Source organism: Xiphophorus hellerii, chromosome 5 (genome assembly GCF_003331165.1).
Source record: "Xiphophorus hellerii strain 12219 chromosome 5, Xiphophorus_hellerii-4.1, whole genome shotgun sequence".
In the NCBI taxonomy this organism is placed as follows: Eukaryota; Metazoa; Chordata; class Actinopteri; order Cyprinodontiformes; family Poeciliidae; genus Xiphophorus; species Xiphophorus hellerii.
The window spans coordinates 16,147,266-16,174,957 of record NC_045676.1 but is presented as its reverse complement, the minus strand read 5'-3'; the positions used below and the strand labels follow the sequence as shown (position 1 = coordinate 16,174,957).

General features: G+C 38.2%; 2 protein-coding genes and 1 long non-coding RNA gene across 7 annotated transcripts in view; 1 reads left to right on the top strand and 2 right to left on the bottom strand.

The window, feature by feature from the left end:
- Positions 1–6,192, top strand: part of fbxo41 (F-box protein 41) — a 37,249-nt gene extending 31,057 nt beyond the window's left edge. For both annotated transcript variants that reach the window (XM_032562046.1, XM_032562047.1), the window contains exons 12-14: positions 449–607; positions 786–901; positions 2,101–6,192. In XM_032562046.1, coding sequence (XP_032417937.1) covers positions 449–607; positions 786–901; positions 2,101–2,163 — 338 coding nt within the window. In that variant the 3' untranslated portion in view covers positions 2,164–6,192. The remainder of the gene's footprint in view (positions 1–448; positions 608–785; positions 902–2,100) is intronic.
- Positions 6,193–8,920: 2,728 nt separating this feature from the next.
- Positions 8,921–23,359, bottom strand: smox (spermine oxidase). Of its 4 annotated transcripts, none has more exons than XM_032562048.1 (7): positions 23,226–23,359; positions 17,439–17,673; positions 16,640–16,866; positions 15,160–15,333; positions 13,330–14,074; positions 10,862–11,040; positions 8,921–9,461 (listed from the first exon to the last, which is right to left on the bottom strand). In XM_032562048.1, the coding sequence occupies exons 2-7, from the start codon at positions 17,644–17,646 to the stop codon at positions 9,333–9,335; spliced, it is 1,662 nt and encodes a 553-aa protein (XP_032417939.1). In that variant the 5' UTR covers positions 17,647–17,673; positions 23,226–23,359; the 3' UTR covers positions 8,921–9,332. The 4 variants fall into 4 exon arrangements, with proteins under 4 accessions (XP_032417939.1, XP_032417940.1, XP_032417942.1 ...); XM_032562049.1 differs by having other exon boundaries at positions 8,921–9,452; XM_032562051.1 differs by having other exon boundaries at positions 8,921–9,452; positions 10,880–11,040.
- LOC116719510 (uncharacterized) lies at positions 11,376–13,323 on the bottom strand. Its single transcript, XR_004339198.1, has 2 exons — positions 13,210–13,323; positions 11,376–13,135 (listed from the first exon to the last, which is right to left on the bottom strand). It is a non-coding gene; the product is annotated as an uncharacterized LOC116719510 (long non-coding RNA).
- Positions 23,360–27,692: the final 4,333 nt, after the last annotated feature.

Genomic DNA, 27,692 nt, shown 5'->3' with positions numbered 1-27,692 from the left:
TATAGCGTGAGACTTTCCACAAGACCTCTGTGGTTGCCCTGAGAACATTAATCAGAGATCTCAGTTGGGAGCATCTGTTGACAAGGCAACCAGTCATTGTGTACTCTACAAATATGGCTTTAAAAATAAAAAAAATCCAATCTGAACTCAAGAAAATGATTTGGTTATGTGCCACCGATGCCTTTTATTTTTGGTTTTCTTTTTCAGAACTTAAGTTGTGTCAACATATTGTTTACTTTGGTTTTTGATTCTTCCAGCACAATCTACACTGAGTGTAAGATAATCCATCCACTGCTGAATCACAAGCCAACTTCAGGGATCGTGTTGTTTCGTGATTTCTTGAAAATATAGATCATAAAAATAATTTGGGGGAATGTATTGTACTAAAACGTGTTCCTACTTGGTCCTTGTGTTGAATGTGGGCTGTTCCTCTTTCCCATTTGTTCAGCGAGGAACTGCATGCGCCTGCAGGTGTTGGAGTTGGACCATGTGAGCGAAATCAACCAGGAGGTGGCAGCAGAGGTTTGCAGGGAGGGTCTGAAGGGTCTGGAGATGTTGGTGCTTTCATCCACACCGGTCACCCCTAAAGCCTTGCTCCACTTCAACAGTGAGTTGAAACTGATGTGTAACACGATTTGAAGTCAAATTCTGGACTATACAGCCAATTATTTTTATTTTTTTGTTTCAAAGCTTTTTCTTTAGAGCTCTTTTGAGTAATTTAAATCTCCCCAGCCAACCACAACTTTCAGATGTGAATTACATCCACAAATCCTCCTTCCAACCAGGTGTTTGCCGCAACCTGAAATCCATCGTGGTTCAGATTGGTATAGAAGACTACTTTGAGGACCCCAACAGCCCAGAAGCCAGAAAGCTGTTTGATGAAATGGTTAACAAGCTGCAGGTAAACAACACCTCTCTGTTTCACAGCAGTGCCCCTGCACTTTCCAAACCACTGATGGCCTAAAGTTTTAGAATTTTACAAGCTGACCTTTTACCTGTCAGCGAATAGTTCCTGGTGTGCAAAATGTTCCTGTGGCAAACTAGAAATTAAACATCTGTTTTTGTCAGAATTGATTCTTGATTCAATTGTTGAATCTATTGGTGTTGGATGGGTGGGATTGACTGTGTGAGCTGGTTTTATAACACCCATGACTAGAGACATGAAAGGCTTTGTTTTGATGTGTCAGACTGACGTGTGCTGCAATGAAGTCAGTGCTGTGGCTTCACCACAACATGTGTTGGACACATTTACTTATTATTGCCATGTTCACAGACCTCAGTGAACTTATTTGGGATTTTATGCGGCAGACCGATACAAAGTAGTGCATAATTTTAAAAATGATACATGATTTTGTATTGCTTTAAAAAAAAAAAAAATTATTGTAACATGGAATCATTCTCAGTCTCATTTACACCAATAATCCTGAATATCCTACAGAAGTGGACAGAGAATCAGGCAAGAGGCCCTTGGTAGCTGTAGAGCTGCAGTGATCCATTGCTAAATTGGGAGAATCTGTTAGCAACGCAGCTATTAGTGGCAGGGATTTATTTTTATTCTCTATAAATGCACTGGCCAGACGAAAGCCATTGTTGAAAGTAAGTCATGACAAATGCTGTTTGCAGAAGAAAGTGCACTGGCCTACAATTCAGTGCGCTTTCTAAAATTCAACTTGTGCTGTACGTGTAAAATGCTTTGTGTAGTGGAAACGTAATACTGCACAGCCAGAACACTGTCAGGGTGAGTCCTGCTGGTGGCAGCATCAGGCTGTGGGGAGGCTTTTCCTCTGCAGGGACAGGGAAGCTGGTCAGTTTTTGAAAAGATGAATGGAGCAAAATACAGAACAATGCCCTAAACAGACTGCTGAAAAGAGTTGAGTTTGAGAATGATTTAGCTGCACACTTCAATATTGGCATTTTTTGATTTTTCACTTCACTGTAATGCTCTACTATGTATTGGTCTATCACACAGGTTCTAATACGGAAGGTTAAAATGAAAATGTGAAAAAAAAAATCACAGGATATAATATTTTATTACTGTTTAGAGAAGGAACAGCCAGGGCCTCCTATCTTTTATCTCTCTTTTGTTTTCTGTTTTTTCAGGCTCTAAAGAAGAGACCGGGTTTTTCCAAAATTCTCCATGTGAAAGCAGACAGCCTCTGCTAACATCCTTTGTGCAGGTTGCTGGAGAGTGCGACCACAGTATGAGTTGATCCGCAGGACGCAGGTAGCTTGAGCCCACCTCTTGGTGGCTAGATGCATTTGGAGCACAAGAAACAGAACCAAGAAAGATCTTATTGATGAATAAAGGCCCAGGATTACCAAGTATATTTTACTAAATAAAAATCATAAAACAGCACCAGATTTGATGAAAATGTGCTAAATGTTGGTGATATTCAGTGGCAGTAGATTCTCAACCAAGAGCCTGTATAAACCTTACTAACTCAAGAAACACAGCTGCTTTCAAAACTGTCTCTCATCCACAATCTCTCTAAACGTGGAGCCACTTGGAGTGTCACACGCTGCATTCTTACTTTCTGCATCTGCATTATGCTTAATGCAAGCTAGCTCTAGCTTCAACATCAACTGCAGAAACAAGATGGGGAACGTGCGTATTTTCCACAGATGCCCATCAAGCTTCTGTTTTCACAAGAGGTTGAGGCATTTTTTTCCTAAAGGTTTGTAACAGGAGCTTTATGCTTAGGTGTGATGTTGAGGAAATAAGTGCTTATTGTACTCTGTCCCCAAAACTTGCCAAATCCAAGGGTGTGAACATGCACTGCTTCCAAGCCCTGCAGAAAGGGTGGAGGGCTCCCGCCCTGCAACACACAGACCATGTTATCTTGAAAGTGCATGGTAGCGCTGGGTTTTGCCTCCAGTACCGTCCTCTGCTTCCTTGTATGAGAATATCCATGTCAGCCAAACTGGATTCAGTGTTTATGAACTTTGTTGTAATCTCTGGACCTGTTTGCGTCAGAGGACAGTTTGGAGTATAGTAAGTCGCTGGTGCATTTTGTAGCGACGTTCATCTTTATTCCAGTATTTCCTTCTCCGGTGTGCCAATTATAAAAGGATGAGGGACCAGGCAAGTCACCAGTGTCCCTACTGGACCCAAGTTTGCTGTGAGCAGAAGCAGCTCAAACTGAATATAAAGTGTTGTGTTTCCTATAAAGCAAATTATCCAGGTGTGTACAGGTGTTCTAGTGTTTGTATTCATACTGAACAGTGCCATTTGCATCACTGGGGCTATTCTCTTCATTTTAATTAATTAGGTGACATCCTCTGACCCTCTTCTGATGTTTTCTTCCACCCAGTATCACAGCTAGGGTGAAGAGAGCTGACCCCTGTACATTAAGGGATCTGGGGCAAGTATTATGCTTCAGGACTTCCCTTCAAGTTAGAAAATTGATTTGGCAGAAATTTAGCCAATCTTTGATTAGCTGTATTGTCTTTTTGGGTTAAAGACAGCACTGCTCTACACATTTTCTGATTCCAGTGCCGCTTTACTACAGTGGAACAACAAGCCCGTTGATCTGATGGCTCTGTCTTGAGCTCAAAGTTTTGGATGTTAGAGGTGTGTGTGTTTGCCAGGCCTTAAAAAGGATTCACTGTTTTATTTGATAGAATGTAATCCCTACTTCGGACCAAAAATGTTTTGCATTCTGGTGCACTGATTTCTCCTTATCTCTGACTTTAATAATGTGCAATATTTTATCATTCTCTAAAACATGCACAAAATCTGATTACAGATTGAAATGAAATCACTTTACAGGATGAACATAACAGTCCTTCCCATTTGTTTGCTGCAGGTTACGGAGACGGTTCTAACATAATCTTTACAAGTGTGAAATTTGCATGACATTTGCAAAAACTTATGGGGCTATGATAGATGTTTTGACTTATTTTCGGGGGGGGGGATTGTTGATAAAACATTTTAGCTCATTATTTCAAACATATGAGCTTTGGATATCAGATAAATGAGATGATAGCAAAATCAAGCCCATGGTCTCATTATCTCAAGATAATGGTATGATGAAACGGTTACCACAACTGCCATATCTTAAGCACAACGTATCCCAAGACATTTTTCTCTGCATAGTAGAATCAAAAATATTTAATGAGAAGTGAGTTTAAAATCTCGTTACTGACAAAATAAAGACAAGAAAACTGTTACTGCAAGCTTGAAATTTTATTATCTTTAGATAATGAGACAGGGAAACCCCAATCTTTAAAAAAAATAAACTTTTTTGAGGTTATGATATAATGAAAGCATTATATAATGAGAAAATGAGATGCAGAGCTTAGGACAAGAGCATAAAGCAATGAAGTTGTCATCTCAACAAAAAAAATGTTTTAAGGCATTTTCCTATCAAAACAAGACTAAAATTTCTATCATTACATATTGAGCTCAAGATCTTGATATCTTCAGATAAAGTAACATTTGAACATAACAAAATCAGCTCTAGATTTTTGTCATCTCAACATGATGCTGTTTTTCACTTGCCTGCGAAAAACTGCCTGAAAATGAAATGAGAAATTTGAAAATTTTAAGTCCGGAGTTTTGAAAGGAAAAGTTTGAAGGAACCCTTTGCCTGACATGCTCACCATAAGCACATGTTAAGTTGTGTGTATGGTCACATATAATATTCTGTAAGCTGTGACTCTCCCTCTTTTTATTCCACTCTGATGTGGATTGGTTGCTGGCTAACCTGAAGGAAAAAGGCTAACGATAAAGGAGATAAACTTCACAGTAGGGAAAACTCCCCACAAAGCACTTGTTGATTTTGAGTTTCAGACAATCCTGCATTCATTATCAGCTACTCTGTATATAATGTTTGTATATAAAAAAAAAAAGAAGAAAAAAAAAATCCTGAAAAAATGACCGACATTTGATGTTATTATAATAAGGTGATGAGTCGGAGTGGAAAAACTGAAGTTTACAGGTCTTCATTTAGAGTCCAATGAATAATTACACATAGAGAACTATATTATGTCTAACAGTAGTGTTAAAATTGCAGTTGTGTACTAGATACTTTATATTAAATGTGCATCAGATTCATATAGAGATGGAGATTATTTAAAAAGGTTAAAGATGATAATTCAGCTATTTATTTCTATATAAAAAGAGCGCTGTGTACAGTATAATGTTGGCATGTTTGTGTTCATGCATCATTCATTGAGTTGCCTTTTAACTGTTCTGCTACTGTGGCAAAAAAACAAAAAAAACAAAATTAAATGTTTAAAGAGCTTTGATTGCCTGCAGGTTAATAATAATCTTCATTTGATCCTGTCTGTTGTTGCACTATAGAGAAAAACACTATTTCAGATGTTTATTATGAGTGTTTTTAATGTTTTCGGGTATTTAAAAAAAAATAAAAAAGATGCACTTTCCTTTTTTGAACACTTTCCATGGCCCGTTGGTCATCCATTTAGACAGATATTTCTGGGATGTCTGTTGCTTGATTGTTGGAAATAACAGTAATAAATTGCTTATCTCTGTTTGAGAACAGGCAACATCTCCCACACTGGAACCTATCGCTCCCTTTTAACTACATTTAAGTGCTTTTTAAGTTGCCAGTATGACCTTATATTTGTATTTGTTGCCATCTTTGTTTTACTTCTACCCTGTAAATTTCACACTCACATCAACGGTATTCTCGCTTGGTTGTGAATACGGACTCTTTGTAGACGCTGCAGGGTCAGTAGGCCAGAAAACTACGGCGTAAAGATGCCAGTGACACTGGAAAAACCTGTATCTTTGGCTTCCATCTGTGTACTTACCTTATCTCAATGCATCTTTCTTGAACCGTAACTTTTTTGACTCAAGTGTCTTCTGTTAACATTTTTATCATGCCATGCAATAGGAGAAGAAAACTGCGTGAGTGTTAATGTACTTCTGTATATATTTTATGTATGAATGATTGTACTCTGCCCATTCATCTGAAGTGTGTTTTACACATTACCTCAACCTTTAACAGGGCAATTATTAATGCATTTTCTTTTCTTTTTTTTTAAAGTTATTAGTTTGTTTCTTACTGCCATTGACAGGTGATTCATCCCAATTTCTGCGAACACATGAATTCTGTTGATGAAAACAAAAAACTTTTCCAAAAAGATCAAACAGCCTTCTACGATGACTGCAATAGATGGATTTTCATTCATTTGATGTCATCAATAAATCTGCTTTAAATTGTACTTCCTCTTTTTGTTCTTTAAATATATGTCTATGTGTATGGGGTGAACTATATTTAATATATGTCTGAGGCCTTGACTGCATTACTCTAGTTATTTGACCCAAAAACAATTGGTATACAACCTTTCTGGGATTCTAGTCGAAAACTCTGTAATACAAGAACATAGACATTAAAGTAAAACTCAAGACCCCATCAGATAATCCTAAATATCAGGCAAAATTTTGTAAAGAAATTTTCAGCGGAGTTGTCTTAAAAAAACAATATCTCAACATTTGACCACATGAAGTCATTCATCAGAAAATGGAAAGATCATGACACAACTACAAACCTACCAAAACTTTACCCTCCACCTAAATCTGGCACACGAGATCCAAATTTAACTTTAAATCTAACTCTGCTCTCTGAAGCTACAAGCACTGTATGTACAGTAAATCTAAGAGCTGTGAGCCTTGCTTTAATATGAGGGAAGTCTGGTTATTTCCAGAAAAAAGTATACATGAACAGTCGAGCAGGAAGTTAACAAGGTGCCCTGACAGTTATGCCTGAAAGCCGCATTCAGGAAGCTCGGCTGCATATCACACAGGAAGTAACAAAGAGCTAAACTTGTGTAAGCCACTTGCCACACAAAGACCGCCCTGTCTGGGGGTTTTCCTGGTTTCTTTTGAGCAAATCATTTGTGAAAGGATCAAAAGTTCTGCTATTTACAGCACCTTACCTTAATAGTAGTCATACACTTGAACATACAAATTGTGAAGCGCTTTAGCAAACACCAACGCATTTAATTGGAATATTATGAGGTATTAAATGATAAAAGTTCTCCAATTACGCGGATACAAGCAGTCGAAATGGGTTTTCTCTGTAGGGTGTCTGGGCTCTCCTTTAGAGATAGGGTGAGAAGCTCAGTCATCCAGGAGGGACTCGGAGTAGAGCCACTGCTCCTTCACGTCGAGAGGAGCCAGTTGAGGTGGCTCGGGCATCTGGTCAGGATGCCTCCTGGACGCCTCCCTGGTGAGGTGTTCCAGGCACGTCCCACCGGGAGGAGGCACCAGGGAAGACCCAGGACACGCTGGAGGGATTATATCTCTCGGCTGGTCTGGGAACGCCTTGGGATTCCCCCGGAGGAGCTGGAACAAGTGGCTGGGGAGAGGGAAGTCTGGGCCTCCCTTCTGAAACTGCTACCCCCGCGACCCGACCCCGGATAAGCGGAAGAAGATGGATAGATGGAAGTTCTCCAATTAGTGAATAATGTCAAATAAAATTAATACAAATAAAAGTCTGAAAAGAGTGCGCACATATCTGGTCCCCTTTACTCTCCTTAATTCAGTGTAATCCATGTGATACATGCAAAGGAAATCTAGAAAAATAGGGCTCATCAATCAAGACTTTATAAAATTATTTTGCTGGTTTATAAATCACAGAATAGCTTTGCACCAAAATACCTTAAAGATCTGTTGTCGTTGTATCAGGTCTGGTTCTGGTCTGCTCTGCATCCCCAGAACCAGACCCAAACATGGAGAAGCAGCATTCAGTCTTTATGCTCCTATAATTTGGAACAACCTTCCAGAAAACTGCAAAAATGCTGAAACGCTGACTTCCTTTTCTTTTCTTTGCCACTGGAGTGTAATGTCCTTTTGCTGTTGTTGTTTATTGTATGTTTTTATCATTTAAAGCAGTTTGAATTGCCTCATTGCTGAAATTTGTGATACAAATAAACTTGACTTATATGGCCCTCCGACAGAGAACTAATAATGAAAATGAGTTTTGACAAGAGGATGTGGTGCAAGAGTAAAACCTGTGACATGTACAGAGGCCTCAGTTCTCGATGCGGCCGTCACGGGTTTGAGTCCCCGTCCATTGACTTTTGCCACTTCTTCCCCATCTCTCACAACCAGCTTTCCTGTTGCTTCACTACCAAAGGCCACAAGAGCCGAAAAAAAGATTCTTATTTTCATATGTTAAATGCATAAATGTGAATAAGTTCACTTTCTTTTAAGCTTTGCTACTTCAAAAAGTTGAACAGACGTTCACTTTCCTTGACTTTTGTCTTAATACAACAGTCTTGAAAAATATCTAGTTGTGTCAAAGTTTAAAAAATGTAGAATAATACTCACTCCTTTAAGACAAAAACTAACCAAGAGCCATTTATCATTTAGGTTTCACTAAGTATTGAATACATATCATTTTAAGCCCAGATATTTGTGCTTTTTCTCAGCTGACAATGTTGAGCGAAGCCGTTAAAACTGTGTCTTTAAATTTATTAAGCCAGAATACATGACCGTCTGGTGATGGTGAAGCTGCAGCTGAATGGTTAATTCCTCTGCAGCCTCACATGTTCCTCTGCCAGAGCAGGACTCATGCCAGAACTTTGTCCCAGCGTTCTCCTCATCTTGTTCTCCCTGTCTGAATAGAGGAGGAGAGTGGACAGTCGACAGAAAACAAAGTTTCAGCTTATCATCCACACAATCCTCTAATTTGACTGATTTAACAATCTCAGGCAAAATGCTGAATGTTGTAAAACTCCTGTGAGAGTTTCAGTGGAACTTAAAATACAGCAACCAAGTGTCGTATTAATGTTTAATGCACTCAGGTGATTTTATTACTTCCAGAAAAACCACTGGTATTTGTTACTTTTTTTTCCAGTCAATTAAAATTGTTGTTTTGGGTGTTATATTTGACAGCTAATCGATAAGCAGAGACCGTTTCACATAAAAAGCTATGAAGCTGATGAATGAGCATAGAACTTTTATTTTGTTAAAATTTGCACAATTTTTGTTAATTATCTCCATTATTTTTGAAGAAACATGATATTAAATACAGAAGGCACTTATAAAAAGGTAAATTAAAGATGTTGCTGCTATGAACATTAAATTCCTGATATAGAAAAAAAAAACAGTAACAGCATCATGAAAGAATGGCCAAGACAAGAAATTACAGCACCGTTGATAACTGTTTAAACAAAACATTTAAAATGAAATTAAGCTGATTTAAAACCTACAGTACGTGAAAAATACTCATTTATCAGTGTAATAATGCCCGAGCTATGCTTATACATGGAACCTAATCGTTAAGACAGAAAGTTTTAAGTCAATGGTTTGTAATTTTTTCACTAGTTGGAGGCTCAATATCTTTATATAGATTATATTAGGCTTTGTGGTCATGGTACACCTCCATCAAGCGAGTGGCCTCTCTTTGCCCTGAGAGCAAAGCACCGTGTGTTGTGGAATAGTACTTTCTGTGGGTGGCCTCTCCTGCAAATAGGACCTGCAGCGGCTAAGAAAGGAGCAAAAGAAAGCGGGGGAGGGGAGAGACAAAAGGGAAAACATGTTAGAGAACAAATCCAGATTAATAGTAACATTTGTCAGTATCATATGGTTTTAGCCTTCCCAGAGGCACCGTCTGCAATTTCTCTTTCCCTCGTTGGAGGTTCACTTGTTGAAGTGCTGCTGGAGCTAACCTGAGTGTGATTTTAGCTGAGAGAGGTCATGCTGTTCCTGCAGGAGTGTCAAATGTACATGAAGAACTCCCACCAATCAAACACACCTCTAGCTCCTTTTCCTCTTCACCCAGAATCATCAGGTTTCATGCTCCAGCCTTGTGGGCAACAATCAGCATTTGCTCTCTGACAGCATTTGCTCTAACTGTGTTGGTGGTGTGACGGTTGCTGATCTCTGTAAAGATATATTAGATCTGTGCATATATTTACCTAGTTTATGATGACTGTCTCTGAACTGAATGGGTGACAGATTACCTGTTCATTTTCCACATTTTGACACATTACAATCACGATTTTCTATGTATTTTACAACCATTTAGTTTTGCAAACCCCAGTGGTGCAAAATGAGGACAATGAAGCATAGTTTTAATATTTTTTTATATAAATAAAAAGCTGAATGGTGCGGTGTGTATTTCCAGCTGGTGTTTAGCTGGTGTTCAGTTTCCCAGTGTTCCTGAATCAATATTAGCTGAACTACATTTGCTGCTGTCACATCTCCACATGGTTTGACAACATTAAATGAGCTTCTTAAGTCTTTCTTTCTTCTTTTCTTTCTTTCTTTCTTCCTTTCTTTCACAAATGTCTTTGTTAATTGCCACTCTTCTATAAAGGCCAGCTTTCTGGAGTGCAATAGTTGTTCAATCAAAAAATAGTAGACTTCAGCTGTGGATCTCTGCAGCTCCTCCAGAGGCACCACAGGCCTCTTGTCTGCCCCCTGATTAAGAGTCTCTTTGCCTGGTTTGTCAGTTTAGTTGCTGTCATCTCCATTTCTCCCTGATGTTTGCTGTTCCTTCATCTTCATGATGCTGTTTGTCCACTGATGTTCTCTAATAAGCATCTAAGGCCTTCAAGCAACAACTGGATTGAGACTGAGATTAAATTACAGGTTAACACTCTGTAGTATTTAGACTTCTGAAGGCAACTGATTGCATGATAATTTATTTAGAGCGAAAAACGTGACGCACTCTTATTTCTCAGTAAGAAACCTTTGAAAATGACGTGTTTTCTCCATTTCACAATGATGTAATACTTTGTGTTGGCCTGTCACATAAAATTCCAATTAAACACGCTGAAGGTCTCAAAGTGACAAAATGGGTAAAATGTTTTTAGATTGTGAGTCCTCTAAAAAAACAGATTTGTTTGAGTGCATGGCAAATGAGAAAAACACGAAATGTACTTTGTTCAGTTGTCTTACTGGAGCCTTGGTGCTGTTAGCATAAGGCAGAGGCATGGCCAGCCTTTCACAGTCTTGTCCACTGGACCCGACCCTGGTGAAGGAGTAGGAGCCTTGGATGTAGGGGTTGCTGCCCCAAGATGAGCGCAGGATACGCTTGGGTTTTGGAATGTCAGGATTCCCTATCAACAGACAACATGAAGGGAAAAAGTCAGCATATATACTACTGAATGTTCAAATTAAATAGAGTTTGCTTTCCATGCCATAACAAAACTCAGACAGTGTGTTTTAGGTCAGACTCAGTTCAAATGTACAAAGGGTATGTGCATAGTGATTAAGTGTAAGATATTATATCTTAAATCAATAGTGATAAATAAAATCAATGCTGACACAGATGAAGCTGCAGTGAGGCCCAAGGTTTGTAACTCTGATAGGTGATGAAGAAATTAGGATATGACGATGGCATAGATTCTGGTTATCTATTATATGACTCCATGTGCAGGTATATGCATGTTTACTATCATGGGTTTGTCAGCATATGACTCACTATGACAATGTGCTGAATCATTAACTGTAGTCAAGCTACAGATCAGCAAAAGGGAAGAACTTAAGTACAAGAAAAACAGTTTATTTGCTGTGTATTTAATTCTTAGACTTTGGTGTGCAAAGTAAAGCAAGAAATATAGAAAGAAAACAGCTCTAGAACCAGAAGTACGTAGTTACTAGTTACTTTTACTTTAGTTACATTTAGTTAGCTACATTTACCCAAGTAACTTTGAAAAAAAAAATTAGGAGCAGTTTTACGGCATCATATTTTTTACTTCAAACAAAAGTTTTACAAATAAAACTCTTGTTTGAGTCAAATTTTTGGCTACTCCGGTTACTTCACAAAATACAGCAAGTATGTTTTGACTAAAAACCCACCTGATACAGAAACACAGTGCTGTGAATGGTGAGACTTAAGTTTTGTAAAAAAAAAAAGCTTCATGTTATTTTCTATTTGTTGAGTTTGTGGTTTTGTTGCCCATTTTTTATCTTATGATGATGTTATTTATATTTACTTATTCTTTTATTATTCCATTTGTATAATTTCTGTATAAATACAATATTTTAACAAATTAAATCAGATTACACAGTGATGCTCAAGTACCCTTATACTTTTTTACTAATTTTTTGGGTTAATTCTTTTTCTTCTACTGAAGTTATTTGAGTACAGTTTTTGGCAACTTAATCTAAAATCTTAATATATAAGGGGGATTGACGCTGTAATCTTGTATTTTGACAAAGACAAGTCAGATGAAAAAAAAAGTGATGTAAAAGCTGTGGCCATATTGTCGCTTATATGCCAGTATGTCACATGATCGCTGTGGACGAAGAAAGATAAAGTTCAACGAGTCGAAGTCGTTTGCTTAGAACTTTGAGTGCAAACAGAGGCTCCCCTGTGAGGATATATGTAATTAAACAACAGCTGCATAAATAAAAACACACTGACCTAATTGAGGAGTGTGTGTGGGGGGGTTTGTACTTGATACATTATAAAGACCATTTTTCTATGTGTGTGTGTGTGAGAATGACTTTTGTGTAATTCACATTACACATAAATAGGAAGTGCACTGACCTCAGCATGAAGTGACACATACAGCCTCTGTACTTGGACTGTGACCCAGTTCAGAGGAAGAAGCCAGACTTGTGCATGTTCTGTACTTCCTTCCTGACCTACTGTCATTCAGCACACAGTAAATCAGCCCAGAGAACAGGTTACATGTTCTGTTGCAATCACGTTGGTGCCCTTACGCTACTTTTCCCTGAGTTGTTCACCCTCCAATAATGTGAACAAGGCTTGTCTTATCTACTCAGTGATCGATACTCGGTGTTCAGTTCTGCATCTGTGATCATTATAGATGTTCTTTAGAGAAACAGACTCTCCCGTCTGAGCTGTGGACCTCCATGATTTCTCCAGTTACTGCCGGGACTTTTGGCTGCTTTGATTTTATTATTGCCCTCTATATGCAGTTAACATCCTGTCTATTGTATACAGTATACAATAGACAGGATTTTATTTTTATGCTTTTTAGTTGTGAAAAATGCTGAAACAGTGTGTGATTTTTCTTCCACTCCACCGTTATCCTCTACCTTATTCGTCAATCATATGGAATCACATTAAAATACATTAAAGCTTGTGGATGTAGTGTGACAAAATGTAACGAAGTAACATACTTTCTCATGGTGCAGTACAGCTGAGTCATTCAGCTGATTCCATTGTAAAACTTTGTTTTTCTAGGAAAGCAGATTACATCACAGCATCAGTTACGCTGTAAAAACTCCCAGATAATGACCCACTTATGACTCACTTGGTAAAAATTCTCACTCTTAGTCATCCAAGGTTACTAGGTTAATTTCAGACGAGAGAAGGCTCATGAAGTGAGGAAACAGATGACCAGTTCCCTGTGCTTGAATGTGTGTGTCCTGACCTGTGAAGCGCCTCAGCAGCTTGGTGCAGGTTTCAGCCACTGTCTCGTCATCGCAGCGCTCCATGTGCAGCGCCTCTTGGCCGCAGATCCAGCCGCTTAGCATGTAGCCATAGCGCTCTGGTGGGTAGAGGACATCGAAACTGCAGATTTTCTTGTACCACAAATCTTCGGGGTAGGCCAGCTGTTCGAGCTGAGCTTCATCCTCCCACACAAACTGGATGCTGTTGCACTCTGGGCTCCAGAAGGGCTCCTCAAACTCTAGGAAAATCTTATCAGTGGTGCTGATGCCCAGCTTCTCGATGGCGAGCACCTTGTCTTCGGGAAGAGATGGAGAGAACATGGCCTCGTGGTTCTGCTTCAGCACGCCGAGGGAAGTCGTCACGATGACGTGGTCTGCTGGGATCCACTCCTCATCCTCGCACTCCACCCAAATGGGCTGACCCAGGATCAGGGGTTCCTCGTTACGTTGGTGGCTGTGGTTGTTGTCGTTGTGGTTGTCCTCCATCTTGACATGGCTGCCCTTGCCGATGACTTCTCGATGCTGTGCTGAGTAATTCCAGTGGATGCAGCGGACTGGTTTGCAAAGACAAATGGTGTGAGATGGGATGTCCTGGGCCAGGAGGTCCACAATCTTCATGAAGCCTTCAGGAATGACATAATGTGCGCCAGGGATCTCTGTCCACTCTCCAAACTCACTCAAAGACACCTCATCCATGCTGGGAGAGCTGCTCTCACAGCTCTCCACCTTAAAGAAAGACATCATTATATCACTCGTGTAAACATCAAATCCCTTTTGCAACAAGACTGAAAAGTAATTAAGTTGTTACCCCAACAGAAATTAGCCTAAACGAATCATTTCAAACATGTCAGAACTCACAGGCAATGATCCAAGTGATTTACAACAAAACTTCTATTTTGCCTGCAAAAAGCAAACATTCAGTGCTGTGAAAATGTACTTATCACTGTACAGATGTCTTCCATTTTATTTGTTTGTCACGCTAATTTCTTTCTTTTTTTTTTTTCAGATCATCAACAAATATTATTATCAGGCACATATAATCCGGGTGAATACGAAAAGGAGTTTTCAAATTTTGCTTTCATTCATTAAGTAAAAAAAACCAACTAAATCCTGCCAAACCAAACTGGTCTAATATCAAAATGTTATTTTCATTTAGGAATTTTAATATTTTCCAAACATCTTGAGGATCATCAAGATGCATTTCAGTCATTTGTGTTCATTTTGGTCAGCAGTGGATTTGGATTTTCAACTCCCACAATGATGTCATTGTGCACAGTTAGTTCTTAAAGCTGAACTCTTATTTTAATGGAGACCAGTGAGGTCAGCAGGGCTTTAGATGAGGTCCTGGATTTGTTTGTGACCTCCTGGTTGAGTCGCTAAAACCCTTCCTCATCTGTTCTTTTAGTTCTTTAGACTGGGGAATAAAATGTTTCTTTTTGAGATGTTTTAACCAACTTCACATAATACAATATCATCAAACAATGGGGACAAACAACATTTTGTTTATGTTCTCCAGAATTTTGTTTATGTTTTCCAGAATCATTTGAGAATTGATTTTTGTGTTTAATCAAAATATCTTTGCCTGATTAGAAATATTTAATTGTGACCAAAAAAAGCTAACAGGAGAACACAGTAAACTGAAGGCCATTAATTTAATTGTTTATTAAAGGGTATCAGAATAAAGGGGGCTGAGCACAAATGCAAACCAAAATATTTAATACAATTTTTATTTGTAAAAAATATTAAAAACAGTTTAAATATTTTTTTCACTGTCAAGAATCCACAGATGGATGTGAAGAACCCAAACATACCTTGAGGTACTGTTGAAGCATCGAGAGTTTGAGCTTCTTGGTGCTTTCAGAATCATCAGGGTCCACCATAATCCTCTTGCGCACCAGGTCTCGAGTAAAAACGCCGACGCTGTTCTGGCTCTCTGCACAAACTGGTTTCCCATTCTGGAAGAACTCCTGAGTCAGCTCATATACCTACAGGAGGGAGGAATGCAGCAATTCAAGATAAGAGAAAGGGGAGGAAAGTAAGGAAAGACAGTCAGTCAGTGGAAGCTTTACTTGAGTAAGAAACGCATCTCAATTATGCCAAAATGTAAAAGAAATAAAAATGTAAAAAAATAAAATATAACTAGGTATGTTCTGGTTACCTGGTTTACGGTATACCAAGGTTTTTTTTTTTAAAGGAAATAGAACAAATAAAGACTATAGATCACATTATTATTAACTGTAAAAACCAACATGTGAGGATGATTGTCAATTTTCTCTGTTTTAAAAAGAAGTAATTAGGTCGTGTCATACAGTCTTGTTTTAAAATTTTGACAGTAGTCCAGTGAAATCACACCTACTGACTCTTAGCATATGCTGGTTTGTGTCACTGAACACACCTTTCTCATGAACAGCAATCAATTATGCATCAACATGTTTCAAGGGAAAACAATCACAGTGTCGTGCCACAATGTCCCAACTTCCAGTTAATGAAGCTGGATTTCTTAGAAAGAATAACCTGCATTACTCACTTCCAGAATACATCAGACGAACAGAGGTAAAATATTGATATTGAGTGCTGTGCCTAGTAAAGTGGATGGAAAGTTACAACCAATGTGGACATTATAACCATCAAAACTGTGTTTAAAGATATTATCAATCTGAATGTTGAGGCTACTACTGCAGTGTCGCCTCTACCAGTTCACTCTGCTCAAAGCTGCTTTAGTGAACACATAATAATAAACACTTTTTTAACGAATAAAGTGATTTTGTCCTAAAAGACTGAGATTATGTCACAGAGATTTCTATGTTGTATGAACAACCAGGAGATATCCTGAACTATCAGGTGCATCAGATGCATGACGTCTTGCTTCCAGGATGCATATTTTTATTATTATGTTATTATTATTATGTTTTTCATATCACTATTTAATTAACTGGATAGAGAGTAACATTTCCTTGTTTGCGTGTACATGACTATATTTACATTTTTAGGTTTTTACTATTACACCTTTTTTTCCAAACTCCCACAATTAGCATCTGTGGAAATTTCCCCTTCTGAATTTTAAACAAAGGGTTAGAGTTTAAATTTTTACAGCACAGCAACCTACTTTAAAAGTAACTGGTGACCTTGTATAACCTGCTTACTGTGCTGTGACCGCCTGCAGAATGGTCTTTGTGAGATTAGCACACACAGTTTTTTTCTGTTACTTTGCAGGCTGAACCATGCATAGCACAATTTGTACATTGTAATATGAATTCAGATGTGCACATATCCATCTCTGTGTAGTCTCACCTCATTGTACAGGTCACTGAATTCCTCCACCAGGTCTTTGGGGATCCTTTTGCCCACATTGGTCTGATAGTGAGCCACGCCATTCTTGGTGTACAGGCTGATGCGTCCCACACTCCTCTCTCCGTCTGTGGTGTGCTCCAGCAGCCCATTTTCCTCTGCCAGGTGGTAAACTGGGTTCCCATTGGCACCATGAATCCAGGTAGCTCCAAGTTCCAAAGTTGCTTCTCCTGCAACAACAACAACAACAAAAAAAAAAAAAAACATTTGACTTGGATTAATGAAATACATTAGCTCTGTTTGAATTTGTTATGATTTACACAGATGTAGTTATAATGTCTGAATGAACAGCACTGCATACAAAGTCTGAATAGCTCAACTTCAATCATTAGAAAGTCAAGTTCAATAACATAATAGATTTACTACATGGTAAATGCAGTTTTTAAATTAATTTATGTATTCTTTATTATCAGTGCTGTCCAGTTCCGGTTCTTCCAGCTTGTTTTGGATGTAATAAAGCTCCATCACACCTGTGTCAAATAGCTGCTCACATTATCACTGAGTTCTGCTAACAATCCATTCATTTAATTTAAGCAAGGAAACATAAAGATTGAGGGCTTTGGCATGTTAAGACCAGAATTGAACATTGCAGATGTATCTAAAATGAAAACATTTAGCATTTTTAAACTATCCTTGATGACCAGGTAAAATAGCCAGCGCCCTACTGACCGACTTGTTCCCTACGTTTAAAAGAAAGTTTTCAAAACAAAAACTTTGGCGAAACAGCAACACATGATCTCACCGTTCTTAACACTCTGAACTCTTCCACCGATGTGGTCTGATGCTTCTAGGACGGTGACATCCGTGAATCCGTTTTTCAGTAGGACCCTTGTTGCAGCAAGGCCAGCCAAGCCAGCACCAATTACTACTATTCGAGGCTGTCGATGAGGGCGAAAGCCGCTACTAAGAGGATCATCAGTGCTGTCTGAGGAAATTTCACAACTTTGCATGCCGTCTAAACTCTTCTTCGGTTGAGTCTGGAGGAGACAAATACAAACGGTGTTAGTAGTCACAACATCGGAGTTATATCTGGTTGAGCACTGTCTCACAGTATGCTACTAAGATATAGAGGTATGTCCGCAATTACTCATATCCCTGGCAGATTATGAGTTAAAATAATCTTTTATTTTAACCGGGCAGAGTCCCGACTGGAATCTGTGGATGGAGCTAAAGATTAGGGTGATGGCAAGGATGCCTTGCAACCTCAGTCATGGAAGTTCGTTATCAAAAAAAGGAAAAGAGAGATGAGCGCTTAAACAATAGCTGTGTTGATGCTGATATTCTTTCTACAAATGAGTTCATCATTGCTGCAAAGACCTATATACCTAAAAAAGACCTCAATTGAGGTGAGGCATCTAAAAACCTGTTGAAACTGGAACCAAAGAGTTTGTTGTTTACTGTTGTTAAACGAGTAAATCCTTAAAATATTTTCACCAGTAGATTCAACACATAATTCGGCCTGATTTGGAGCTGTGCTGAGCTGTTTATCAAGCTACGACTACAAAAGCCTATTGAACAGGCGACCCGTGCTGTTAGTCGGCAGTCAACTTAACATGACCCACATTTACAGCACAGTTTATTACAATCATTAACTTAATTTAGAGTCTTCATTTTGTGGCATGTTTACATTGCTTCGTCCCCTGGCTCTGTATTACTGTTTATTAAGCGTGAGGCCAAATTAGAAGGTCTTTGGAGAACCTTGTTATTTCTGTCAGAGAACACAGCGTACACAAAAGAGAAGCATTTCTTATTACAATTTCCTGAATTTCCCAGACAGAGAAATGGCAAAGTTCCTGGTGAAAGAGTACAAAGCCGACCTTGTTACTTCAGCACAAGGCTCTTTGCTGTGAATGTATGGACAGCTGTGTGTAAAAACAAGTCGAGGACATTTGATTGAAAACATAATATAGACATTTACTCAGCACCAACATTTGTAGCCTTTTATCAAAGATTAACAGTAAACTGTCTCCTACATTATAAGGAAGCATTGTAAAATGGTTTAATTAATTCTTCGAAATAATCCTGCTTTGTGTGATTGTATGTGTACACAAAGATCACTAAATGTTACCCCAGTAAGCAGTATGTGGAAAATACATAAAGAATAGAATAGAATGGAATAGAATTAAATTAAGTTTAATGGTTTAAGATGTAGCCTCTCGCCCGGAATGTTAGCTGGAGATAGGCACCAGCACCAATCCCAACCCCACTAGGGACAAGGGAGTTAGAAAATGGATGGATGGATAAAGATGTACCTCTTTAAAAGCTGATACGAAAAATAACAGAGAATTCTATTCTATTTGATGATGTTGACAGAAATGTTTACTGTTACATTATTACATTCATAAATAATATATTGATACACAATAGATCTACGAGTTAAATTCTAATCAAAAATATATTCCCCCTAGTCTAAATATGGTTCTAATTGTACATCATTTAATGTGCATTTAAAGCTCAAACTGATTCAAGAAATCCACAAAAAAAAAACATATGACCTGACTCATTAATGCAAAAATATTTTTGAACTATATTGAATGGAAGTTTACTGTTTACATAACACATTTTTTTCTGTGTGCCAAGCAGACTGGTTAATTTCAGGATCAAAAAAACTGTGAAGAGACTCTTCTAGAAGATCTGATTAGGTTACACATCAGACGTTTTCTGGCATGCCTTGACCTGTAAACCAATCCCAAATAAAGCTTCTTTTTTTTTACTTTCCATTAAACATATATGTTAAAGAATAATTCTGAAACCCATTTTCACAACAGTTTTCTATCAAATTTTAACTATATTTATTTCATACCTTTTACATTTTAGTTCTTCATACTGAGAAATTAAAGAATCTGTTGTTGACTCGCTAGTCAAGTATAGAACAAGTAGTGTTACAGGCAGGTAGAAGTCATCTGACTAACAGAGAAAGAGGAAATCACAAGCCCGGACTTCAAGAAAACATATGTGAAAATCACTCTGTAAAGTCAAAATTAAACTGTGACTGTTTATGGAGGACAAGCACAGTTTAGTGGAAATAGAGTTTTGGTTGACTGCTGTCCCCTCAGGGAGATATGGGTTAAACCCAATAATATGCTGGAGTCAGCATATGATGTTGGGTCTAATTTCACTTTAAACACCCTGCAGGTTTATAGGACAATCAGAAATGAATATCGTGCATAAACAATAATTCCTACAATACTGTATATATTAAGAATAAAAAGGATTCAGGCAATAATGCTTAATTTATTTTCTATTTACCAAACAACCAGGTAATTTCTTTGTAAATTAAATAAAGAGTATTTCTGGAAAATTAAAAGCAATAAATCTCCCCTCATGTGACTTTAAATCACAGAAGTACAGCAGTGCATTTATTCCACTCCAAACATTTCATCGTTATAAATAATTAAAACACTATAGCTGCAGTTTTCATGCATTTTGTGGTAAACAAGCTTCAACAATTCAATATTTCTGTGGAGTTATCACTGTAATGTGCATATGCATGTAAAGGAATTTTTCTCTACATCATGATCTCATGTGATTTCATGTAAGGCGATCAATATTCAACACAAACCGTCTCTGAGCCTCTCACACACATTACTCTGACAGATTATGCATCCGTTCCTGGTTGCATGTAATTCCATGGCTGGTTAATACAGTCACCACATGTCGCCGCTCCATGCTTTACCCTAGCACCACAGATTACTGTGTGGGCTAGCCTTGGTTAGACAGGTGGCTGCGGGTGGGGTGGGGTGAGGATGAAGGGAAGGGAGTTTGCCAACACTGACCTAGAAATGGCAATTTACAGAGAAGCGAGTCTGCCAATGGACTCTCAAAGAGCAGGACTGGCCTTCAGCAGGAACTCTTTTAAATGACTGTGTCTGAGCTCCTGTCTCTCGTCATAACTGTTTCCCCTCCCTGTTTTCACCCGCAGACACAGCTCTTTCCAGCTGTGTGCGCACACACTCGCACACATCTGCATTTCCTCTACCAGTCCCGTGAGACCAGGGGCAGGGAAGCAGACATTTCTACATCTCTACATGAAAAACTTGCAGTTTAGTCTTGCGGATGCATGCCAAGGGTCAGACATTCCTCATTTCGCTCCCAACTCTGATTTTCCCATGCTGCAGGGGTCAAGTGGGAGCACGCAAATGCGCGTGTGCACTTCACAGCTGTGCAGCAGCGCACCACACTGGTTGGCCCCCTGATGGGTACTGTTGGCTTAGTCTAAAGCGGAATCATAAAAATGAAAAAGAAAATAAATTGTTTTCTTGATAAATGAAAAGAATAATCTCTAATGGGAGCATATCAATAATATAACAGAAAAATGACTGAGTGAGAACTTTCTCTAAAGTTTGAACTGGAGACTATGATTTCTTCTGAGGAGGCTATAGTGCACTGATGTCTCAAGTTTGCGGTTCCTTATGTAACATAATCATTCTTCAGCAATTTTTGACATAAAGAAAAATTATGCAAATGCAATTTTTCAGCATTCTCAACTAGGTTGTGGTTTCTTTCTTTTATGTCTTTCCATCTTTCTCAACTTCAGACAGACATATATCAATGGATCTTAAAAATATTGCCATGACAGGGTGGGTGCAGCACTGAATGGTTGTTTGTGTTTTTTTAATGTTGTTTGGGCTGCTGACATCTCCTGCTTTTACTTCATGTTTTCAGTTAACATGGTGTACATATTGAACCATCAGCTGTTTTATAGCAATATCATGTTACTTTTTTTTGCTGTTGTCGGAAGTAATTATTTTCTCAAGAAACAAATACAGATGAACAAGGACATACAGAACTCATTCATCTGTAAAAGATTTGACAAGATTGAACAAGAATAAGCATTGTGAAATAATATCACCTAATTTTCCATTGCGTGTGAACCTGATGGTCATCCGTAAACTACAAAAGGAGGCGGTCCGAATATGAGAAAAAGTTGTTGTTTTTTTTAAAACTGTGCCAGTAATTTGTGTTTTTTATTGTTCTACATAATAAGTAGGGATGAGTGCTGTGGATTTAGAATTTGATCACAATATTTTGTGGTATGTATTGTGCTACTGTTAAAAGTGATTATAACAATGTACTGCAGGTTTTTCGCACAGAATCCTGAGCTCTACAGCTACTGCTTGCAAAAATTTTATTTTCTAATTTACAAATGAGACTACACCAAATTTTATTGACATTGTCTTTACCCACTTGTCCTTGTAAGACCCCACGGGGCTTAGTGTCTATCTCCAGGGGTTATTGGACACGAGGAGAGGTCTATTGCCTGGACATGTCACCTGTCCATTACAGGGTAACAGACACATGTTTTTGTCATAAAACAGAACACAGGAACCACTCAGATTTTTGGATACATTATGATTTATTAATACTCTTATGAACCCTACAGTGGAAGAATATGGTAAAAGTGAGAACCCTAGCACACTGTTCATTTCTCTGCTTTGCAAATGTCATCAGTTAGAGTTTATCAATACTGCGATAAATCACAAAATCTTATCAAACAAAATGTAAATAGTTGTAAGATGTATTTACAGCCCAACTCTAATAAAAATTTGATTCCTGTAAACTTATGTTTGACTAGAAAAAGAAAAATGGCTTGCATTTTATTTCAATTATTTTATAGACTAATCTAGTCTAATCTACTCTAATCTAAGAATGAGATAATCTCTTGTTTTTGTTCGTCCTTCATGTCATCAGTTCCTGATGAGAAAATGTACTTATGCCAGGAAGATTGAAACAAATGCATGACTTTATGGGGTGGATATTCACAGAATTTCCACCGAAGCAATGACCAAAATTGTAAATATATTATTTAGTTGTAAACGGTGAAAACGAAACATTGCGATAGGAGTTTCAACCAAAGAAATCTATTATCTTTGTTCTAATTAGTTTTACTTGTTGTTTTTCAGGATACCACTTTAACACCAGTATAGTGCTACAAACTGTACATAAGCGCACCAAACTGGGAAGCTGAAACTTTTCCTAGCAGAATAAAGAAGTGAGAGCCGCTCGCCGCATGTCAGAACAAAGACAGCTGAAATCAGATGTTTCCTGTGTGCTGCGCGCAACAGCTGTGTGGTGAAAGCCTGCCACGTCTATAGGCTGTGATGCCAAAGTGGCAGCAGCTCTTAACAAAGCGAGCCACTTCACGGAGTTCATCTGGAAGACAGAGCAGCGATGGTGACGTGACAACACACAAACGCGCCTGGAAGTGGAAAAATACGGGTGAAAAACTCCGTTTCCGTTCAAAGCCAGAGCCACTTTGCTCTGTTTAACACACATCAGTGTGTCAGATGTTGTTTTTGGTCAGCGCGGCGCTCCTGTGTACAGTTTGTCTTTGTACGGCGTTTTTTTCAGTGTTTATCCTCACAAACACCTGGCTGACATTCAGTAAAAACGTGTAAACAAGATTATCTCCCGTTATTGGCCAGCGACACGCAGCCTGGGTTCTAGAGGATGAACGCGCTCACCATCAGCGACCCGCTTTGTAAGCAATAACCGGAGTGAATGTGCTGTACGTGGAGCCGCAGTTTACCTGACTCTCTTGGTCTTCTTCTGTATAAAATCCCCCTCAGAGTGCTCCGCTTCTCCTTTTGTGCCTCTCTGGTTCTCTGACCGACCGGCTCGGCTTTGTATTTATGTCTGGAAACCAGAAGCAGCCAGTTTTTCTGGTGGCCGCCGCCTCCTCATTAATTAAACATGAGCTATGATGACGGCGCAGACCAGCCCTCCGTTGAGTAAAGCCGTCACAGGGCTGTTAGCACACTCGGATTCACGCACATCTGACCTGCCAGCCACAACAAATCCCTTCACTTCACAGTCAGTCAATGATCATGCTCGTGGTATTATGGTGTGATGACACCGAGTAATGGTTTTCATTCACTTCAGAACACCATGTGATCGCCTTTAGGTATCAAGGTTATTATATCTGCAAGCTGGGACGAAAGCATTTTTAAGGTTCATGAAGGATTTCACCAAACTATGAAAGGATTGAAAGAAAAACTTACCACTTTATCTGTGTATTTGTCCTGATCCAACTGTGGCAACAAATAAAAAGTTGTGTTAACAGAAGATCTTCAACTAACTTGACTGTGTTTAGCTGTCTTGCAAGGACAAAATTGGTAAAAAAAAAATATATATTCCTAGATGTACAAGCGTGTAGAAAAGAACTTCAAAAGGAGTTAGAGCTGTAACTCCTTTGAAAGGTGGTCCTCAAAGCAGACTGCATGGAGAAGACTGTGCTATACTTTTAAACATTTTGTAAATAACATAGTATTTTCCTTCATCCTAGGCAACTATGCACTAACTTGTGTTGCTCTATATAAAATCACAGTAAAATACATCAAAGTATGTAATTACTGTAGGCTGCATACTTAATAAAATGGGGATTGTGTTTTATTGGAAATATCTGAACAAGAATGACAAGCAAAAGCAGACGATTAAGAATTACCGGAAGCAAAATATTTATTCAATTTATAAACTTACTGTATCTGAAGGAAAATGAATAAGAAATAGCCAGTGGACAGAAAGGAGGACAAGTAAATTCATTCAAATGCTACAAGGAAGTATTTCTGTTTGCCCTAGTTTTCACGGTCAATTGAACCATGCAATGAGAAATGTGGGTTTCAGGACATGATTCACAAAAGAACATATTGCGATAATACCCAGCATCAATGAGACTAAGCAAAAGGAAACTACTGCAAACTAGAACACAAAGTAAAAGATACAAATACAATGTGACTCTGAAGCGCTCACAATAAAGGTTCAAATTGGAAAGGAAAAACATGTATTCACTTGCTCATTCTAACGTCAGACCCATAAAGCATCTTTTATTGTTTTCTCAAGTCAGTGCATTCAACTAGAAGAGAACTGGGTAAGGAGTGTCTTCTATTCTCTTTCAGTGACACATAGGCTGTTGTTTGATGTGGTAGAGCACACTTAAAAAAATGGTTCTTAGAACCAAATTTAAAAAATAGTCCAGTTTGTTACTGCTAACTATTTTAGTTTTGCTGAAGGTATAATTCTGATTTGAATAATTCTGAAATCACAATTATACCTCGAACGAAACTAATAAATGTGGCTGTAACTAATAAGAGTACTTTTTAAAAGTTGGTTCAAAGAAATAATTTTTTCAGTGGAAATATTTATGTTGGGTAGGTTGAACCATCATCTTATACAGAAATGAAATGGAATTTAATGTAGACAACTCATGAGGTGACTCACCTCTTAGACGTCTTGTTTTTGCTTGTGTACAATAATCTCTGAAGGCTGGGTTTCCTCCCTTCCTGCTCTCCACGTTGTCTCTTCCCCTTAAAAAAGTAAGGCCATTTGGTTTAAAGTTACTGAAATAATCAGCAGAAAATGAAACAATCTACGGGACAGCTTCATAAAAGCATGCGAGAATTATTCACATCAGAGTTATAGCTTGAGCAAAACTATTGTAACTAGCTGTAAGAAATTAGAGCAATTTTTTAAAGTTGGTTCAAAGAGGCATGTTTTCAGTGCAAGGTTTGCCATTATGTACATTATATATTGCTTATATTGTACATATCAAAAGCAAAAAGAACTGTGCTGCCTTTGTTTAACTTTCATGGTCCCTATTTTTTGATAGAATCTGGCGGTTGTATATGCAAATCCATCGAAAGGTCTTGATTTGCATGTACTGCTTAAAAAGACAAATATTTTAGCTGAGAAAGGATGACCTACATTTGTTCTGTTATTGAATTACACCATGCATGTATATAACCACTGGATATACAGGTATAGGTAGAAAATGCCGTAAAATATGCAGCTTTGCTTCAAGAGATCAAAGTTATAAATATAGTGACTTCTAGTCTTCTATGAGCACCAGTTTTACTGCCAGCAATGGAAACATTAATACTTTGCACTCAGAGGCAACAGCCTTTTTCATAGTGAAAACATCTGAAGCAGAACAATATTTCTAGATGCAGTTCATCCGGAAATATTTACGCTGCTTCAATTTTTCCACATTTTGTTATGTTACAGCCTTATTCCGAATTGTATTAAGTTAACCCCGTTCCTTAAATTTCTACACATAAATACTCCATTATGAGAATGTAGAAAATTAGCTTTTAGTGTTTTGGGAATTTCTTTAAAACCAAAAAAAAACAATAAATCACATTTACATAAGAATTTATAGCCTTTTCTTTATATGTAATAAGGCTGTAACATAAAATTTGGAAAAAGTGAGAAACTGTAAATACTTTTCGCACGCACTGCATCTAAACATACTTTTCTGCTTCAGATGTTTTGACTATGAAAAGGTTTGTTTCCTCTGAGAGCAACATAATAATGTTTCCACTGCAAAACTGGCTCACACACAAAGGTTAGAGGTGAAAAATTGAACAAACCATTTAACAAAAGGTCAGGGAAATTAAAAATGCCAGTTTACAGGAGGCAGAAATAATTTTCGCTTGTAGGTTTCTCCCAAAGGTTTTAAACATCACATAAATCTATAGACAAACATGCCAAAAGTTTTTACTTGCTGGCCAGGAGTTACAAAACCAATAAAATTTGCATTATATTGCAATATGCAATAGACTAATATGTGTATTGACAGATTGTTTTTGAAGCTAAAACAGCATAGTACCCAACAGCACCATCAGCACAGATTAGACAATCAGCCAATCGTTCACTGACAGCATTATGTAATCACAAAATAATTAATCCACCTTCCACATATGTCCATCTTCACATGCTCCTTTGCTATTTTAATCACTCAGCAGAGTGTTTCCGATGAGGTGATCTGATCAGCACGTGAATATGCATGTGTTTGCTGCATAATTCAAGTGAGGAGAAATGCTGGCGTGGGATCGGTGAAACATTTGAGAATGGCCCCTCTGTTAGCTGTTCCCTTGGTGCACAGAGACCTCACATTGTGTGTCCGGCCAGCGCCTGGGTTACTGCTATTGTCCGTCCACACCTCCCTCTCATTCTCCTGCACAGCCATGCACCAGAGATGGGGAAGAAAGTGGCTTTTCATCGATGGGTCAGTTGGAGCATGCACAGGAACTAAGAGGTGGCGAAGTGGGGGGTTTAGGGGGAGGAGGGGGGGAAGGGTCACTCAGCTGGCAGCAATGGCCTTTCATTATCTTGAACTATTTCCCAGCAACAGCCAACATGAATATTATAGAATGGCTCATTACCTCCAAGTACCGGCATGAAGGGTTGAGGAGGAGGGAGCAGAGGACCAATGAGGATGCTGCGAATTACTGGCCAGTTTCAATATTCCTTTGATTGGACCGCAAGAAATATGACCTTTCCTCATCCTTAGAGAAATAAGACATTTCTTTTCAAAGTTTGCACAGCGGTCAAATTATGTCAAAATGTACATATATCAATTATAAATGATTGAATGAATGAATAAGTCTTCTCTGCTTATTTCATTCATTTTTTACAAATTTTGTGTCAGCTACATAAAAAAGCATTAAAGTTCTATTGAATACATTCTTTTAGAAACATTAAACATATTCATATAATCCAATAGCAATTATAAGTATTTTCATTGTGCTCAAATGAATTGTAAGAAAAATAAGATTAAGCACATTTCTAATTCTAATCAGTGAAACTGTCTATCTAAGGAAAAAAATAGATGACAGTGACTTCTCATTTTCATGCAATCCTCCATCCTGAGTAAGCACAATGAGCGATGCCTTAGAAACAGGAAGAAACGTTCAGCAGAAACAAACTCAGAGTGGATGGCTGTCCGGCAACTTGGGGTCGACAGACTAGAAATAAGACAATTTACACAAGCTTGCTTCCTTACTAACAGCTTTGATTCACCAAGCATTGTGGATAAATACTGTTCAGCAGCATCAGAAAAGTGAGGGAATTCCAACCAATCTAATTAATTTAGTTTAATAAATGAAGCAAAGTATAAAATAGTGGCTCCAGTGCTAAACCCTCTGGAGCTCCACAACTATTCCCATGTTATCTATCTATTATTCCTTCCCTCAATTCTTGAACTTGTAAAATGTAGTTA